Source organism: Lotus japonicus, chromosome 4 (assembly GCF_012489685.1).
Source record: "Lotus japonicus ecotype B-129 chromosome 4, LjGifu_v1.2".
Classification (NCBI taxonomy): Eukaryota; Viridiplantae; Streptophyta; class Magnoliopsida; order Fabales; family Fabaceae; genus Lotus; species Lotus japonicus.
Window position 1 is genome coordinate 54,074,776 of NC_080044.1, and position 19,152 is coordinate 54,093,927.

At 35.9% G+C, this 19,152-nt stretch overlaps 1 protein-coding gene across 2 annotated transcripts; it reads right to left on the bottom strand.

Annotated features, from left to right (window-relative positions):
• Positions 1-3,038: 3,038 nt before the first annotated feature.
• On the bottom strand, positions 3,039-13,410 carry LOC130714032 (tryptophan aminotransferase-related protein 2-like). 2 transcript variants are annotated; one of them, XM_057563882.1, is made up of 6 exons: positions 13,038-13,410; positions 12,679-12,930; positions 6,302-6,608; positions 4,668-4,948; positions 3,634-3,914; positions 3,039-3,322 (listed from the first exon to the last, which is right to left on the bottom strand). In XM_057563882.1, the coding sequence occupies exons 2-6, from the start codon at positions 12,921-12,923 to the stop codon at positions 3,138-3,140; spliced, it is 1,299 nt and encodes a 432-aa protein (XP_057419865.1). In that variant the 5' UTR covers positions 12,924-12,930; positions 13,038-13,410; the 3' UTR covers positions 3,039-3,137. The 2 variants fall into 2 exon arrangements, with proteins under 2 accessions (XP_057419865.1, XP_057419864.1); XM_057563881.1 differs by having other exon boundaries at positions 3,634-3,935; positions 13,038-13,403.
• Between the last annotated feature and the right edge of the window lie 5,742 nt (positions 13,411-19,152).

Genomic DNA, 19,152 nt, shown 5'->3' on the forward strand with positions numbered 1-19,152 from the left:
CCTCAATTGGCGTCGAAATATCATGCCAATAAGCAGACCACCACGCCTTAAACGCCTGGGTGACGTAAAAGGATGGAGTGAAACTGAAAGGACTAAGACCAAGTAGCTCCTCATTGTTATAGTAACCAATGGTAGTGTCGAAAACACTACGTTTGGTGATGGTACCAGGATAGAGGATGAGGGATTTGTCGAACAAGGTATTGGGCAAATCTTGACTCAGCCCAAACTGTCGAGACACAAGCTGAGGATTGTAACCGCAAAGAGTAAAATCATTACTGGCGAAGTTGATGGTTAACACCCTGGGAGACAATATAGTCTGCCAAAGCTCGACTTGGTGTTGAGAAAGGTTCTCCGAACCGGGAAGATTAGGATATGAATTCCTTAGCCACCGAGGGCCGTAAGAGGGTTTGTGATACGGTGCAAAGCTCGAGCGGAAACGTTTCAGCTCGAAAAACATGGTGAAATACTTCTTAAAGTCAAACTCGAACGTGGAGGCATCATAAGGAGGGGTGAGAGCTTCAAGCCTGAAAGCGTCGATCCTTGTGTTAGACACCACAGGAGGAGAGTTCTTGGCTGGAAGAGATGGTTTGAAAACCGCATTCATCCAAAGCTGAAGAAGCCAGAAAGGACCAGCTGCATTCAAAGACGCCACCTTAGGATCTCGAATATCGGCGATTGCTTCATTGATCATTTGGTAGAGATTACCGAGCACGAGCCTAGCCATGGCGATAATTCGACCCTCGTGCAACAGATTGGCTAAAGGAAGGAGTTTAGCCGGAATCCTCAAAGATTTGGTGCAGAACACATAGGCAGAAAGCCAATACAGTAGAAACGCGACATGCTCAGCATCGGAGACTTCACCATTCTCGACATAATGATCTTTAATAAACTTTCTGAAAGCAATGTTATCTGTCGGAATGGCGATAGGATCAGTGGGAGCAGCAGAAGAATGATAATCGTCACCCACCACCCAAAGGCCAGTGATGGCAGCAACATCGAGAAGAGTAGGAGAAAGCATCCCAAAGGGGACATGAAAGCTATTGGTGGACCGCTCCCAAAAGAAAAGAGAACTCAGAAGCATGGCAGGGTTGTAAGTAATCGGCGACCTCGACAACTGGATGAGGTCGAAAATGCCAGTCACTTTCCAATGCCCAGACTTACTGGCCTCCACCCTGTTGAGCCATCTCAGATAGGCTCCTTCACCAGCAGATGGGTTAGGAGGCGCAGACCTGAAAGCCCTTTTGGGATCTTTCAGAAAAGGGAAGCGGTAAGAAGGTTGGAATGCAAAAATGAGCTCATCCCCACGAATGCTGGGGTGAAAATGCTCGTAGTCCTCAGGGAGACTGTTAGGCCTGCCCTTCTTCGCCTTCTTCAAAGGGCCCAAAATGGCACGTAAATTGCCATTCACAGAAATAGGAATAAATACCTGGGATTTCAAGATAGCCCGTTTCTCCACGTCATACGGCGGATCTGGAATGGGAGTGCGCTTGGCTTCATTCATCTCACAAGCAGCAGCCAAAGGGATGACATTGTCAGAACCAGAACCAGAAGCCATGGAAATGTTCAGAGAATACACCGGGAAAACAGAAACCAAACGATGGAAGGCGGTCACAAGCAAAATCAGGCAAAAGTTTGAGTGTTCGAAAGCTTGAGGATTTGAAAGCGTGAGTGATTGAAAGAACGGTAAAGCTTGAAGAAGGCCAACAATGGCGTATTTATAGGCAAGCGAATAGTCGGACGTGAAGCTGCATTACAGGGTGATGCATAAATTTTTTGAAATCCAACGGTTATTTTATTATATAACCGCAAACCCTAATGAAAAGGCTAGGAAAAGGCCATGATTACTCTAAAGTAGAGACGGCACACGGCAGACGAGGTCAGACGTCAAAGCCTCTGATTGGAGCAAAAGTCAAACGATTGGATCTCTGATGGGACTTGAAATCAGAAAAGGAAAAGTCGCGAACAGCCGTCAAGCTCCGTCGAAATGCACGGGCGAAAAATGCTTGATCTCTCCAAGGACTGGTAGTCGAGAATCAACATTTTTGGGGGGCATCTGTTGGCCCAATATTTTGGCCCAAGAAAGAAAAACGCATTCAGCCCAAAACTCTCGAGGAAGTCGAATTCTGACTAAAGAAAGGAAGAGGAAGTTGCACCAAGTTAATGGGGCGGCAAAACTCGACAACAACAATTACTGCTAAACACAGGCACATGTAACACGTGCCACATTGACCAAGTCAAATTCCCCCCACGATGGTCGAAAACATGGCCAGGAAACGGTTGGAGCAGTTGAAGCACACGATCTCCACCACCATGCGCAGAACTTCCGGAGCAAGCATCAGATCGTGGGAGAAACCAGACCCACTAACCTATCCACTGAGAAAAAAAAAACCGTCAAGGACACGCAGAGCACGAAACTCTATAAATAGGAGAATCCAATTCAGAAAGGGGGTTGGCAACTGAAAGTCTGAAAAATTCACCAGAAAGCTCTAATGTCCGCATCAATGAGACTCAAGGAGCAAAACGTGATGATGGAGGAGTACGTTGCAGAACCAACACTTTAGTTTCCCTGCATTTCAGCTTGTTGATTTCCAGTTCTTTTGTGTAGTTTGTTTGTCGAAATCTGCAGTTCATGTAGTTTTCATGTTATTTTAGTTTGTTTGACTGTTTTGTAATCGACTCGTATTCAATAAAATCCAGTTTCATCTGAGCTGCTTGTTATTGTCGAAAACACATTCATGTACACACAACACTTTGGCAAAGCGTTTTCTCAAAAGGACCCTGAAATCTAAACTTCCTTTAGTCGAACTAAGAGGATATTTGTTTACCAAAAATCAGTGTAAACACTTTTATATTCTCATCAAGGTCTTAGTGGAGAAATGAAAATTTAAAAGATGTGAGTCCTTAACTTCAAATTTGTTCAACATTTCTTGTTTGAATAACTCATTCTCTTTATGTACTTTCTGAACATTGAATTCAATGTGCCATGCATGTCTAGTGTATCTCCTTCAGTATTATTAGCGAACAGGGAGAACAAGTACTACAGTAATCAACTTTGTTGTCAAGTGTAGATAGAGAAATTTGCTAATAGTTGACTTCTATCAGTATATGTAAACTTAATGTCACTGAGAAATTTCCATTCACTGTTGTATGGCATATAGCCTATCTATGAAGTGGCTAAAATTTTCATCTGTATCCAGCATGCTAATCCTTACATACTTTGGGCTAGCCCCAAATTGTTTCCCACTTCTTGTCAAAATCTTATGTCCTCGAAGGAAGCTTTCACAGTCTTCTATATCTCCCTCACACCTCATCCATGCAAAGCCTGCAAAATAAACAAGGAAAAATCATTTCTAGACATAAAACTAGCTTGTGGACATGCATTAAATAGTGAATTCCCCAATCAAATTTGTCAATTGATTTAGGATTTGGGTACCTTGCCCTAGGGGTAATCCTACATTCACACAGGAAAAACTAAGTAGTGCGATCAAGATAGCGGCCCGCTCATATACATAAAAAATGGACAATAGAGATAAACTTAAAATTTGAGTCGTCTGATTTTAATTGAAAGACTCAGATTCCTTAAGTGCGTAAATTTATGGATTGAAGGGAATGCAGATTCATTGATTTAATTACCTGGTTGAGGTTCTGTCACTTGGTCAAAAAAGGTGCAGAATGCAGGTGAAAATTGGGGCAGACTGAACAAACCACCACCCTCAACTGCTTCTCTCAGCAGCTTCCACCTTTGTGCCATGATCTTAAAACTGTACTCGAAAAATGATTCCCCATCTTGAAAATTTTCTTGTTCGCAGCTGTCAGACACTGTTTTCAAAACCTTGGCAGCCCTGAGTTGAGAATCCTTGGAGACACCAATTGTAGCTAGCTCTATGAATTTAGTCATTTTCTTTGCTACCTCTCTGTCTTTCACAAGAGCCCACCTAGCAACAAGTATAATTTGAACTTCGAGAAAATTTATCTGATCTATTAAATTTGATTTTTTCATATAATGTTCTGGACTATTCAATCATGCAGCATAGTGTTACTTGATCACTAGATAATTTAACTTCTATGGGACTATTATCATAGTCAAAAAAGTTATGAATGATAAATGTTTTTATGATGTAATAATACATGATTAAATTGTGTAAGTATATGTTTGTTTAGGTGTTGGTGCAGACGTAACTTCTAGAATTTGGCACGTTGAGTTCAACTTGAACGTAGAAGCAAAATTTTGACACATTGAGTTCAACGTGGATTGGAAAAGCAAAATTTTGCAACGTTGAGTTCAAAAAAAAATCTAAACACTCACTAAATTTTATTGACTCTAGTAAAGTAGTGGAACTAGTGATTTTTACACTAAAGTACACTCCTATACTAATCATGCTAAATGGCTCTCCATATCTTTTTTAGGAATTGAAATCTTCTAGCCTAATTTGTATCGCAATTTATTGTCCTACCAATCAAATTTTGATTTAGCTTCCTCATTTATGTCTTTTTTAATTAACGAGGTAATATTTCATTGATGAAATAGGAAATTGAGATACTGTTTTTGCACATAAGATCTTGATCCATTCTTTTATGTCATAAAGTTTGAGCTGATTTATAAAGGGAGTACTTCATAATTCATATGAATAATTGAGGAAGACAGAGTACTATTATGATGAGCTTACCCTATGCGCATTCCTGCATGACCAGTACTTTTTGAGACAGTGAAAAGAGTAAGGTCATGATCTGAAGGGGATGATATTGGAGTGTACTGAGGCCAATAATAGGCAAGGTCATGAACCAATATTCCCTGGCTTCGGTTAACCACCGATCGCCTTGTATATCCATCAGGGTTATTCGGAGAAGTAACCAGCTCAATGTAAGGACCATCTTTGTCAAAACTCTCTGCATCACCATCCCATTTGTGAAGACCTGATTTCTGGTAATCTACCATTAATGGGTAGGACTGCAAGTAATTCACCAATTCAATGTTAAACCATGAACTGGTCATGCTAAAAACGGTTAAAATAACACACTTCAGATTCTCCAACATTTTCCTAATACTTTAAAAAGTACTAAATAAATATATGTATTTAGGTCAGAGGTTTGTAGTACTACTAGAAAGAAAATTTAAATCATCAAAATCAATCATCCTAATAATCCTACTAATTATAAATAAAAGGAATATTAAATCCTTTTTATGTTCTTGATTCATTCAGTACAGTTAAATTTGCCATTCATATAAAACCTGTGTACTGAATTCTCAGAAGGTGCATTTTTTATTCTTTTCTAAATAACCAAGGTAGATAACCCTTTATCCCTTTTTTCCATTTTTGAATTGTGAGAATGACCATCTAGTTTGTCTCGGTTCACAATGATTCACAATATCAGCTCAGCACATGCCACTGTTGAGCACAAGTGTTCATGTGATCAGGTGCAGGCATGCGAGGGTATGACAGTCAGAGAGAAGAAGACATTGATTATAAGACAAACAACAAAGGACTAAGTACGTGTTTGTATACTTTTTTAGTGCAACGTAAGCAGACTTTCATCCTAATACATATAAAGAGTTTTGTTAGCAAATATCTAGTCGCACTAATACCAACTGGTATCCAATCATAAACTAAAAGATGAGGGAGATTATGTAATAAGTACATGAAAACAGGAAGATTTGCCTACCGAGCTACCGTGTACACTAGCCTGGTCTAAACACCGGGATTTTCCTCACTATTCAAGCCCAATAAACACAAGGCTTAAGGGATTGGAGGGTTGTGTGCCTACTGAATTAGCGCTTACAGTAGCATGGCCTAAACCTCGGGTTATATTCCTCAAAGTAACCCAACTCAGGTCCCGAGACACACTTTACTGTAAATCAATCACTTGGGGGCGCTCGAAGCCCAACAAACATGTACGTCATATATGAATTCAAAACCCACTTAACCCCCCCCCCCCCCCCCAAAAAAAAAAAAAACCCCCCTAAAATCATTATGTGATTTAAAGACCTAACAAAGCACCGCAAAGATAACACCTAAATGACAAAAGCCCAAGAGACACCTTTAATCTTATAAGAGGACCAAAGTTAAGGGGGTTAAGACATCTTCACTCTTACACTGATACTGAGAGTTAGGCGGTGTGTTTATCACTGAGTCTCTCCGAGGTGAACAAAAGATATGCTCTTTTAGTTTCAATATATTTAGTGCTCGTCTTATAATTAATTACATACAATACTTTAGTTAATTAGCACATAAGAGAAATCGCTTTAGCATCAAACAAGTTCAAAGTAGAGAAAAAAAAAAGATGATATTTGCATGTGACTGACCGAGTAAAAGGGTGCGGCAGATACAACACTGATTGGTTGAGCAGCATGTGGCGAGGACAGAGCATAAAGAGCAGCCAATATTAGCTGAGAAGAACCGGTCCCAACAACAACGTGACGACCTTCTGTGACTGCATTGCCCACCACTCTATGCAACCTCAACACTTCCTTCTCAAACTCCCTCTCCATGAACCAGCAAATGCTTGTTGCTCCATCAGAAAAATAGCTCATGGATTGCCACCCCGGAATTACTAAAGTCGTCTTCTCACCCATTCTTCGCCAAAACCCTTCATACATTGTTGGATCTCCACTGCAATGCATAATAGTAATAATAACTAACATTAACAAACTTTCAAATCTAATTAACATCTAATTATCTAATTAGACACAATCTCAGAATAATTGGAAACATGACCATATGATTAAAATCTATAGCTGTAAAGGAATAATATAAAATGCATGTATGAAAAGAAGTACTACTAACATTTTCAAAATAATATCCTGTCCTTTAAATTATCAATTTGTATCATTACCAATAAAGTTGATACTAATTTAATTGCACCATACTTTATATTCAATCAAGCATATAAGATGCTGCATTCGTGTCACTTCTCAGTTCTCACTGCAAAGTGTCCAATATAATATAATCGATCCATGTATATGTAGGGCACGAACTGAGATCAGAATTCAGAAACAACGTGGAGTAATCTTTCTTTTTCCTAGGAGAGTCTGAAATAAGTAGGGTAGATTGCAAGAACAGTGAAGCAGAGTGGGGCATGTAAGGAAAATGAAGGAGGAGAATTGAACCCTCTGATGAGTTATTAAGGACTGATCATGGAGCATGGGTAAGGTCATGGGAAAAAAGAAAATATCAGGGGAAAAATTGGCGGGTCCATCTGTGTCATCCAAAAATTGATTGGATTAGATAGATAGGTGGGCATCAGATCAATGGGCTGTGTCATCCTCAGCTAAGGAAAAACCGAAGTAAGAAAAAGGTTAATTAGACATGGACTTCCATAATCCATTCCCAAAAAAAGGTCCCACCTAATAAGTGATGGTTCGAGAATTCTGGGTAGGTCTAACTCTATTTCAAAAGCCGGTTCATAGTGAGGATTGAGCCGCGATATGCATTAAACTCTTTAGGAGATCTTCACATTGACTAAGAGAAAACAACATAAATAGATTATACACAACATCTTTCAACAAAATTCACAAGATTAAACGAATGAATTATCTCACTTTTATACTCATCAATACTTTCTTTTTCTTTCAACATAACTTTTTACTCACTTAATCATCTATTGCTTAGTGCGGTGACTATGAGACAATGATTAATCTCATAGTTACGGATTGAGATCGTGGGATTGGGATTGGGATGATACATGGAACAACACCACCAATAGGAAGCAGAAAAGGTAAAAGTATACAGAGCTACACATTTGAGTAGGGATGTCAATGGGTACGAGTGAGCATGAATAGTATATACCTACCACCCGCTCCACATGTAAAAATTTATATCCATACCCCGCTCCATACCCACATGGATATCCATTTAGTGGGTTTTAACCGGATTTTAAACTATCCGTGGATATCCATGAGCACTCGACACTCATGAACATAAATGAATTCACATATATTTGTTCAAAAGAAAATTATGTTAAATATAAATTTAACATTGGACTTTACTGTCAATCAATGTGTAAAGGAAAATACTTCTTTTCTACTCTTTTTTGGATCTAAGGGCTTCTTTTTACCATTACCATTGTATAAGTTTACTTGAAAAAGTACTATAACTTAAACACAAATTCATTAGATATTTAATATACATCTATGTATTTACATATAAACGATATTTTAGTATTGGCTTAATTGCAACTTTGGTCCCCGACGTTATGCCACGATTTTGGTCCCTCACCTAATTTAATTACATAAATGGTCCCCGACGTTGTAGGTCGTGTGCAACGTTAGTCCTACCGTTTATTTCTTAATGGAGGAGACTTACGTGGACGTCTAGTTGGAGAGAAAAAAGAGGTATGAGAAGAGAGGGAAGCACGTGAGTATCGCGTGAACTCACGTGAACCTTATATGAACCCATTATACCAAAATCTGAAACCCTAGGGATATAAATCGTGTTACCTTCTTCGTTCTAGGGAGGTCAGGGGTTTGGGTATAATGGGTTCAGATAAGGTTCACGTGATACTCACGTGCTTCCCTCTCTCCTCATACCTTCTTTCTCTCTCCAATTGGACGTCCACGTAAGCCTCCTCCATTAAGAAATAAACGGTAGGACTAACGTTGCACACGGCCTACAACGTCGGGGACCATCCATGTAATTAAATTAGGTGGGGGACCAAAATCGTGGTATTGGTAAACGTCGGGGACCAAAGTTGCAATTAAGCCTTTAGTATTTTATATATCGGGTGAGTATCCACGAGTATGGATACATCAATATCCGTACCCGCCCCATTAATAAATGGATAGTGAAAATATCCATGAAATAAATCCGTGGATACCCGTGGACATGGGTAATTTTACCCATAGCGGGTTTTTATCCGCGGGTATTCACGGGTGTGGGTAATTTTGACATCCTACATTTGAGTGATTCAGAATCGAGGCGGCGAAAGGTTGTAAAGGTCTCTCGTTAAAAGTAAGACTTTTGGTCAATGCAAAAGACCACCAAAAAGGCACATGACACCCACCAACTTCTTCGGTAATAGCTATTCATTCTTCTTCCAAGAAGATCTCTGATATGCTAGTAGTAAAGAGTGTATATATTGCTATGCCTTGTGCTCTTAAATCCCCTAAAACAATACCTACGTTTTTAGTAATTTGAGACTCAGGACTACCTGTCCTTAAGGAACATCATATAACTCCTGCTCATGCTTATAATACATTTAAACCACACAAACAACACATCCCAACCAAAATTCTAAGGTATGAACTGTATGAATCCTTGTTCAAATACTAATATGTTGCTCAAAATGTTAATTTCCATCTAATATGAGACTTGTTACACTTGTGAATCTTTTCCCATCCATGAGTATTAAATCCTGACACTAGAGCTACTTACTACTGCTATTGAATATATTGAAGAAGTAAAGAACTAAAGCAAAACAAAGAACTGAATCTTTTTTTTATCCGATCCATCTACAACAAAATGTTGCTTTGTTTATAAAGCTTAAAAAATAAGGGAAAGAAACTAGAAACTTGCAGGCACTAAATGTAGTGCTCACATAGAAAAAGATATAACTCACTCTAATAAAGTCGAATAATTAAAGCCTCTTCTTTATCACATAACCCATCTTAATTTTATCACATAAAGCAACTTGATCAGTTATGTCCTACATTTTTTTCCTCCATCCCTTCTTTATCTCATCACCCATCTAATTTCGCACTTTCTTTCTTCGTTCTCTATTTCTTTTCAAGCCATGCAAAATAATATATAAAACAAGTGTCCTAATAGAATAACTTTAAAGGGATGTCTAAATGATCGTAACAAAGTTTTGATTAAATCACTCTACACTACATTTATAATAATAGTAGCTTTTAGCAATAAAGGTACGCAACAGGTAAAAAGTGTTGTTTAAATGTGGATTAGGAATCAATTCATATTTGTTGTCATAAAAGGTTCATTTCAAGCAATAAATTTTTTAACATCACTAAAAAGGTGTTTTTTATCTAACAATAGGGATCAATTACTACATAATAATTATTGTATTTCCCTCACAATATGTTACATTTTCTCACAGTATTACCATAGAGTACAAGAAATTATTACAAAATTAAAGAGAATATGTAACACCAGAACATGAGAGAGTCAAAAATCATTGCGTAAAATTTATGAAACATTTTTTATGCTATGGCTACACTTACACTTTTTAGCTGGTGTGAAAAGTAAAAAATGTTTTAGTGCTAGTTTTAGGTGGATCAATAATATTTAAGATAAATAAATATAAAAATCTTAGCCTACTTATTTTAAATTTCATTGAACCATGTAAAACTAAGCAAATAGCTTCTACCCCTAGAGTTTGATTCCTTTTTGCTTGTGTTGACACACAAATGTTCATTTTTCAAAAAATAAATTATTAGGAGATAAAAAATTAAGAGGGCAATGTCACGAAATGTGCGCTAGGTGGATCCCGATTTGACATTAGAAGTATATTGAGTTTTCAAGGTATGGTTCTTTCTACACCCGAAGAAAAAAGTAGGGGCTCTACAAGTATATTGAGTGAGCATGCTTTAAACTTAATTTGTTATCAGATTATGCATTGCAGAATCACATTATGGGTTTAAGTCTCATTGATGTAAGTGTCATTAGGCAATCTTTGAATGTTAATCCTTCCATTGACCAAAAAAAAAAAAACAAAACCCACCCGTCAAGGAGGGATGAATGTCACTCAAAACTAGGGTGGTTCAACTCAAACTTTGTCTAAATTTATTTAGACGACCCCAACTTTAAATATTAATGTTATAATTAGTAATGTTATCATAGAGAATGCTACCAACATATTTTTAAATATATATTATCATAATTGATTTATTGTCAAAAATAATTAATTAAATAATCTTACAAAAATAATTAACAAAAATAATTTAACATTTTAAATAAACTGTTTTAATCAAAAAACATTAAAAATTATCCCTGACGCTGGTCAAATGTCAATAAAAACTGCCCATACATGGTGCTACATTTAGTCATTTATTTTAGGGAATTTGGTTTGGCACCCCACCTATTGGGTTTCGCACCCCACTTTATTAAAAACGGGAATTTAAATTCCGATTTTAATACGAAAAAAACGGAAATTAAAAAACCGTTATGTATTTTAGCATATGTGACACATTTTCAACCGTTCATTGCATATAAAAAACAAATCGGAATTTTAAATTCCGTTTTGAAAACGGAAATTAAATTTCCGTATTGAATACATGGGGTGCCAAACCCAATAGGTGGGGTGCGAAACCCAAATCCCTTTATTTTAGTCTCAAGTCTCAACTCTCAACAGTGTAGCAGCCTAGCAGGAGCTAAGCTATGACTAGCGTAGTGTCTAACTCTAGTGTCTAGCTAAGCTAAAGACCAGGGTGCTCTCTATGATATTTAATTCAGATGTCAAAAGCTTATTAATATCATAGATGGTTTACATCCTCTTATTAATATTCATTGATCTATGAAGTTATTTTTTTATCCCTACCAGTATTTGTAATTCCGGTGAAGAGCTCTCATTATTTCCCCCAACAAATACCGACCCTCCAACTCGGGAACAGAGAGCTGACAAAATACCATCATTAAACACGATGGATGGAGTGTCCCTGTTTGCATCACTATTTTCACAACTAACCTAACCAAGTCCCAATATGCATCCAAATATTATAAATATACTTCTAGTAACCAATTAAAGATATCCTTTTATGCGGTATAAATAAATATAATAGAGAATAAGTCATTTTTTGAATATATTTAAATGATTTTTTTTTGAAACTGATATTTCTTCTATTTATTAGTTTTAAATCAAACATATGTTGTCAACTTGAACAAGATTACCTCGTAGTAGACACATGTCTTAAAAAATCAAACTTGCTCTTTGTTCTTAAATGCAACTTTATTAGAAATTTATTAGTTTCATCAATAAAATGATTTCTTTTATTACGTCTCTGTTTTTTTTTTTGTTTAAATCACAGTAGAGCGTATGAGTTGTCCCTGTCTTTACCAGGAACAAGAGCAGGAAGCAAAGCACAATGAACGACGTAAGTACTGGCCCGGCCCCCTACGTCAAACAGAGATGACCATTCTCTTTCACAAACATAAAAGGAAAAAAAGATGAACAAACATTTCCCTTTTAAAAAAAAAACTAAATAGTGTAAGTGATTATAAAGAAGAGAAACACTAATTTTCTGATGTATAAAAAAAAGGAAACACTTGACTTATATTTAGTTTTAATTTACTCCTGTAAAGCAAAAGCATTGTTTTCATCAAATTGCCAAAACATATATGTGAGATTATCTTATAAAAAACATCTTTAAATTTGGGTTACATCTAACTCTATGGAAAATATAGAAGTTACTCCCCTCTTTATAAACAGTTATTTACTTATATTTGTTAGTTGTTACAGTTATTTACTTATATTTGTAAGTAATGTGAAACTTTTCAACCAACAATCAAACTGTTAAGTCAAAGAATGAAAAGATATTTGTTTACTGTGGATGTGAAGAAGAGAAAGAATAGGGGGGTAGTGAATAGTGATGAGTATATGCTATGCTCAATAAAGCTGCTCTCACCCAAACAACACTAAAATTAGCAACCTTAATGCAGGCATTTAATTAATTTTCACATGATCAGAGAAAGGTAAACAATAACAAAGAATCAAATCTTAGCTTGCACTTACTGGTCAAGGTTGATTACTCTATCTCTGGCTGAGCCATGATCTGCACGAGTAGAGTTGACAACTGCTGAAGCAGCCAAACGCGCTTTGTGTATGAGGTGATTATGCCCCCTTTTCTGCAAGCAACACCAGTTGTTATCTTGTTCACCCACACACAGCATTTTGAGGATCAAACTGACATTCAAAGCCAAAGACAGCACCAGAAAGTGCCTCAAGCAGAACATGGTTTTCAGTTTAACGTTCACCATCTCAAACCTACGCAAAACACAGAACAAACTTTGTGAGGAAAAAACAGCTGAGGAAATTACAGGTCTTTGGTTTTATACTTGCTTTGAAAACCAGTCAACACAGATAACACTTACCTGTGATTGAAGTATATGGCAGCAATTAAAGTGTTTGGTGAAGTTAAAGCTTGTGGTTCCTGTTTGTCAGGGCTTAAATCCTGAAGCTAGAACAGTTACTGTTCTCTAATGAATGCATATTCTAATACCTGTTCAGAGTAAAACTAACTGCTGAGAAACTGAAGAATTTGTAGGATTCTTCTTTGTTTTTGTCTGGTTTCGTATGCCTAGCTTGGCTTCAGAAGAAGTGATGGAGAGTGGAACTTTTGAGCCCATCCACCCTTCAAAGTACTCAGAAACACTCTGCGGGTTTGGATGGCAATGGACAAACCATAAAATCGTTATAAAACCAAAAACATCGACACAAATTAAAAGCAGAAACTTAAAAAAAAAATTAATATTTAAGGGGCAGTATAATAAACAAATAATAAGTGGACTAAAAAAATTATTTTCCTATGTCAAACTGGTCAGCCACGACGACCAAGTTCAGAACTTTCACTCTTCTAATTAACTAGTTTAAGATATAGTTAAGTTGTTAAAATTAGGGTTAAGTCCACTTAAAAAAGACTAAAATATCAAATGTCACCTAAATGACAAGTTGACAAACTATCAACTGTCTCTATAATGGATTAGACGTCCACTACATATATAGATTTGACTGAATTATAACCTAAGCACAATTCATTTTTTCTCTTATTACTCTTCTGAAGTTGAGTTTACTTGAGTGTTAGAATGTGTTTTACATGAATCATCATCATTGTAGATTTTTATTGCATGAATATGCACTAATTTGCATTTACCACCGTGCGGCACTACATTTGATTAGATGTTGGTCTAATTAATTTTTCATAAAATCAATTGGTGTCTTCTATCGATAAATTGTAAATTCATTCAATTATCGTGTTTGATACACACCACTAAATCACGTAAAGACGTCAACACATGTTGAGTAGAAATTTTATTTTGTACAGTTTCATAGGAAAGTTCAATTTCCAAAAACCAATAAGTTTTTTATTTTGCGAGAACTCCTTCTCAACAATAAAGAAGTTTCGAGATTAGAATCCATTATGAGTAGAAATTTTATCATAAGATTTTTCAAAAAAAAAATTGGTAAAGCGAATGGAGATTGACACTCAAATGCTTTCTTTTATTAGAGCCATTAATTCCTTAAATTGCAAAGTGTTATAGGAGTCGGTAAGACCGATTGACTCATTCACTGGACTTACCCTTGGACGATCACCCCCTAGACCGATCGCTCACTCTATCGATCACCTCAAGAGTGGATAGCGCCAACTGGGAAGAGGATACAGATTTCCTCAACCATCCCACCGCTGAGTCTAGACCCCTGCTGCAGGGGCTAGGAGTGCAGCTCCAGATCTAGCTACTAGTTACTAGGAGCCCCTGGCCGTTGGATCTCTGAGCACAGTAGAGACCTCTGGGAGATTCAAAGTTTGATTTTACTCTATCGTATTAATGCAGCGTTGCATTCTTAGGAACGTGATATTTACAAGTTATGTTTTCTGAGCTTTATTCATCCATCAACCATGGTCATTTTACGCGCATCTCCATCACCATCATACGTTTACACCACTCATTCATTTTTCATTAAAATATGAATTTCATAAGATAAAGTTAATTGATAAGTAAAGTAAAATCTAAAGATGTAATATTTACCTTGAATAACATGATAATAATCTATTAAATTACTTAATACGGGTACCATACCAAAAAACAATTCAGAATACCACATAATTTACCTTTTTTGTTTTTATTCCTTCAATATTGATTTTAATTTTTCTTTTAATTGATGTAGTGCAAATGCATGCTAACTCGTCCTGTTAAACTTGTTTTGCAGTTTGATTAAAATGAAAAAAACTACTCACATGCTACCTAAAGAATGACGTATATTACTCCATGGTGGAAGTAAAATACTCACGCAGTATCATCTCATCTCAGGTGGGGTGGTAATGGCAGTGGATCCATTAAAATGGTAATATTATTAAAGTTGGTACTAGTAATGTTCTTCCTAAATTTGAGTTAGAAGACGCTCTCAATTTCTTGTGACGCTCTCAATTTCTGGTGGTGGTGCACGGTCTTAATGGTTCTTCCAACACGGTGGCATATAGCAGACATGGTAAGGGAACATACCTGACTACCTGTAAAGGAACTCTGACGTTTAAGCCAATATTAGATCAAAGAGATAGATAAATTCAAAGTCATAGAAGAACAATGAATTAGTAAAAGAAGTAATGTTATGTAATATGAATGATCAAGCGTGTATTTATAGGCATCATGGTGTGAGTAACATTCGATACGTTGTGCCTTAAGAAGTCGTTGTGTATAGCTTTTGAGGTGATGATTACCATTGAGTATCTTTTCCATTGTTAATAAATGTGTTGTAGTTCCGCTTGTTAACTATTGGATGAGATAAACCTCACTTTGGTTGTTCCAACTTGACCAATATGGTGTGTTCACTTAACTGTGGAACATTTGGACCGTCTAGGACGATATTGAGCATTATGGTCATTGCTATTGAAATATGAAGTGTTAAAACAAGACGTATTAATCTATCAAGAAGTGGAATCACTGTCGTTTATCTAGTTTCAACTAACACTTAGTAAAACTCGGATAAACTGGTTTTCCTAAATTAAAATCTATGGAGACATTTGAATGACAATGTCTTAGCTCAAACTGTAATTTCTTTTTTTTTCCAGCTCGGAAAAATCATCTTCATAACATTTCTCAACAAGCTTACATATTTTCTCGTTATCCAATGATTTAAGAATTTTCCAAGGATTTAAAGTTGAACTAAGTATAAGAAATTACGTTGCCTCAACATTAAATCTTCTATTTAGTTCAGATAGTTGTAAATTAATTGTTGAATAAAATATATTTATTCTACAAAGTTTGTGAAGGATGACAATAGAAAAAGTTATAAAAAGAGACAATGAGTAATATGAATTTCCACAAAAAAAATACTTATAATCGGTAAAATACTAAAAAAATTTGGGGGATGTGGCCCCTGCCTAACCCTGTTGGATACGCCCTTGTGATCGTATCTCTAATCACTTCATATTTCTCTCCAATAGTCTACATACACGTAAAAAGTGGTGTTAAAATGAAACTCAAGATGTAATTTGTTAGGGAGTCTATCTCATTACTATATTAATGATGAAATTAAAAAGAACAATGTTGTGTGAAGCCTAAACAATTTATTACTCGCCAAAAAATTCAGAAATTTTACGCAAGTTGTGAACAGTGAGGTCCAGCTTTGGGCATGAAATTATGAGAGAGTTTCATGCCTTTTGCTGTCACTTTAATTAAGCCACTCTCCTTTCTCCTTCCATTCATTCTTTCCCTCTCAGGAATTAAGATGAAAGGGATAACACAACTGCATTCCTAGAGAACAAAGGGCCTGGACCTATAGCAGATCTTGGGTCCACCAAATCAGCCCCTCTCAATGGAGGCGCACAGGCCCTGGACCAATTTGATTATGGCCACCATTGAGTATTGCAAGCTCAAGCACGCCAATCTTGGCAGAATTTTTTATTGAAGAATAATTTTTTTCCAAAATATATGATAAAATCATTCAAAAGTCATTTATCTAATAGTTTAAGATTTTTGGATAATTAATTTATGGCATGGTATCAGAGTCTCTGTGACTAAATGATCTAGAGTTTGACTCTTGTTGCTTTTTTTTTGAAACTTTGTTGCTTTTGTTATTCTAATAAAGAGTGGAATTTAAGTCTATGGTAAGTGAGATTGTGCTTTATACATGCTTTAAACCTAAGTGAGCTCTTACGTTAGGGGTATGTTAGAAATATAATATAAAATTATTTAGAGAGAATAAGATTGGAAAAGTAGAGAGATGAAGAGAAAATGAGTGAAATTGAAATGTGAATGAATAATAATTCTTTTTAAATAATCAAACTTCCCGTCACAACATATTTAGTTTCACGTTTAAATCTCTCAAGCCTACCAATAAGGACACCTTAGTTGGGTTTGATGGATGTGAAAGTCTTTTCCTCCAATCATACTCTTTTATTTCCTTAAAAAATGTGGCTTTTTTCTTTAATAGAGAATATGATAAGAAAAGTAGAGAGATGATGAGAAAATGAGTGAAATTGAGATGTGAATGAATAATAATCCTTTTTAAATAACCAAATTTCCCGTAAAATATTTAGTTTCACGTTTAAATCTCTCAAACCTACCAATTAGGACACCTCAGCTGGGTTTGATCGATGTGAAAGTATTTTCCTCCAATCATACTCTTTTATTTCCTTAAAAATTGTGACTTTTTTTTCATTGAATGTGTGGTAATGTGAATTAAAAATTTATCTAAATACTCACTGAATGTGTGAAAATACTGAAGAATTTCTAGATTTGATCCCGACACAATACTATCGAAGGAGAGACAAAGAGTCTTATATGTGATCATGACTAAATCTCAATTCCAAAATTGTGGTAGTCCAAAAGCGACAAAATAGCGGGTGGTTTATACCAAAGAAAATCTGTGAACCCAAGAATTGATTTTAAAGATGCAATTAATTTGAATTGAGTTTAGGTTTAACATTGGTGCCATCAATACGGGTTGCTGTCTCCTCCCCAACTCCCAACCAGTGGTCCACTATCTTAGACATTTGTGAAATTTAAACTTAACATAACAAACAAACCCTTTGATTCGGTATTTGTTTTTAACCATCATCATGTTCTTATTCTCAAGTTGCTCACACGCCTTTACTCTGTATTCTATAAACTTCAGTTCCCATACTCACACTGGGATCCAGCATGGCAAATTGTTACTTATTCCACTTGGGGTACTCTAGCTCAAACTTTATTTTAATGGCCTTTGAATAGTTCTTTAATCCAGTGACACTGTACAAGTAATTAATTTAAAATATACAATGTATTCATATGTAAAATGACTAACAACTTACAAATCGTGTAAAGATGATACAAATATCGTCTGAAATCTAATGACATCGAAGAAGAAGCTTCAAAAAAGGAATATTGGTCACAAACAACACTAGGCAATCATGGCTCCCTTGAGTTGGGTATGTGACATCCTCGTTGTCCAGTCAAATAGCTACTGATTAGAATGCTTTATTAGCTATTGGGTTAATCTCACGTGGCTAATACATCTGGCATGAGCATAAACATTCTTGAAAAAGGAAAAGAGAATACATAAAGTGGAGTTCAATTCATGAACTCAATCGAAAGATTCATTTCATGATTAATTAGTTTATTGAACTCATCTTTTCAGAAATTCAAATATCATAAGAATATTCCTTATTCCACAAACTATGCAGTTGTTTTTATTTCTTTAGTGGAACGTGCATCTTAGTTAGACTTTGCATCATGAGATTCTGTAGCCACTTATATGGAAGGCGTTGAAAAGAAAATCCAAAACTCCTGTGTTTTCATTAATTCAGAGAGCACCACCCATGTTAGTGAAAGTTCTTTTATTCCAACAATAGGAAATGTTCAAAGATTTTATATTGATCACCAATATAATCCACATTCTCATTTTCAAGCACTTTCAGAGAGACTTTGAATCTTTGATGTCATCTTTTTCTTTTTATATTGGCCTTGACTTTAAAATTCTACATTAAAGTAATAAAATTTCCAATTAGTAGGTGGGTTGAAATAATGGTTGGTTCGGTACTTTGCCCCTTAAATAAGTGATTAGTAATTTTAATTTTAATTCTTGTGAATGAAAAAAATTTATTGGTCTGCTTCTACCACTTAGTACGTTGACTTGGGGTAAAGAATTAATCTAACCACTATTGACTGGGAATATTAGTAAAGAAAAATAAAAGTAATAAAGTTTCCACTCCTATTCTTCATGACTTTGAGCCGTATTAATGACAAGGACAACCATGTTAAATATCTTTTCCACTCCTATGATTAAGATTTAAGTAGCAGTTCAATTAGATCTCTAGAATTATATTTTAGGCATAACCAGTGCCATCATCTCGACTGGCTAAGGTAAGTATAGGTAAGCTGTAAAGAAGACCTAAACTTACAAGTGCCTAATTTTTTGGGTCCCATTACATCAATGCATCAAATTGACATGTTAAATCACTTTCTGCCAAGTGTAAATCAGTGATTAAGATTCAAAGCTTTCTACTTTTCC

Bases quoted from the DNA above. Each gene is read 5' to 3' on its own strand.
- LOC130714032 (XM_057563881.1), bottom strand. From the start codon at position 12,923: ATGGTGAACGTTAAACTGAAAACCATGTTCTGCTTGAGGCACTTTCTG. The intron at 3,936-4,667 runs GTAAGCTCATCA...ACTTGTTGCTAG, and splicing joins CATGCAGGAATGCGCATAGG to GTGGGCTCTTGTGAAAGACA. The intron at 3,323-3,633 runs GTAATTAAATCA...TTTATTTTGCAG, and splicing joins AGTGACAGAACCTCAACCAG to GCTTTGCATGGATGAGGTGT.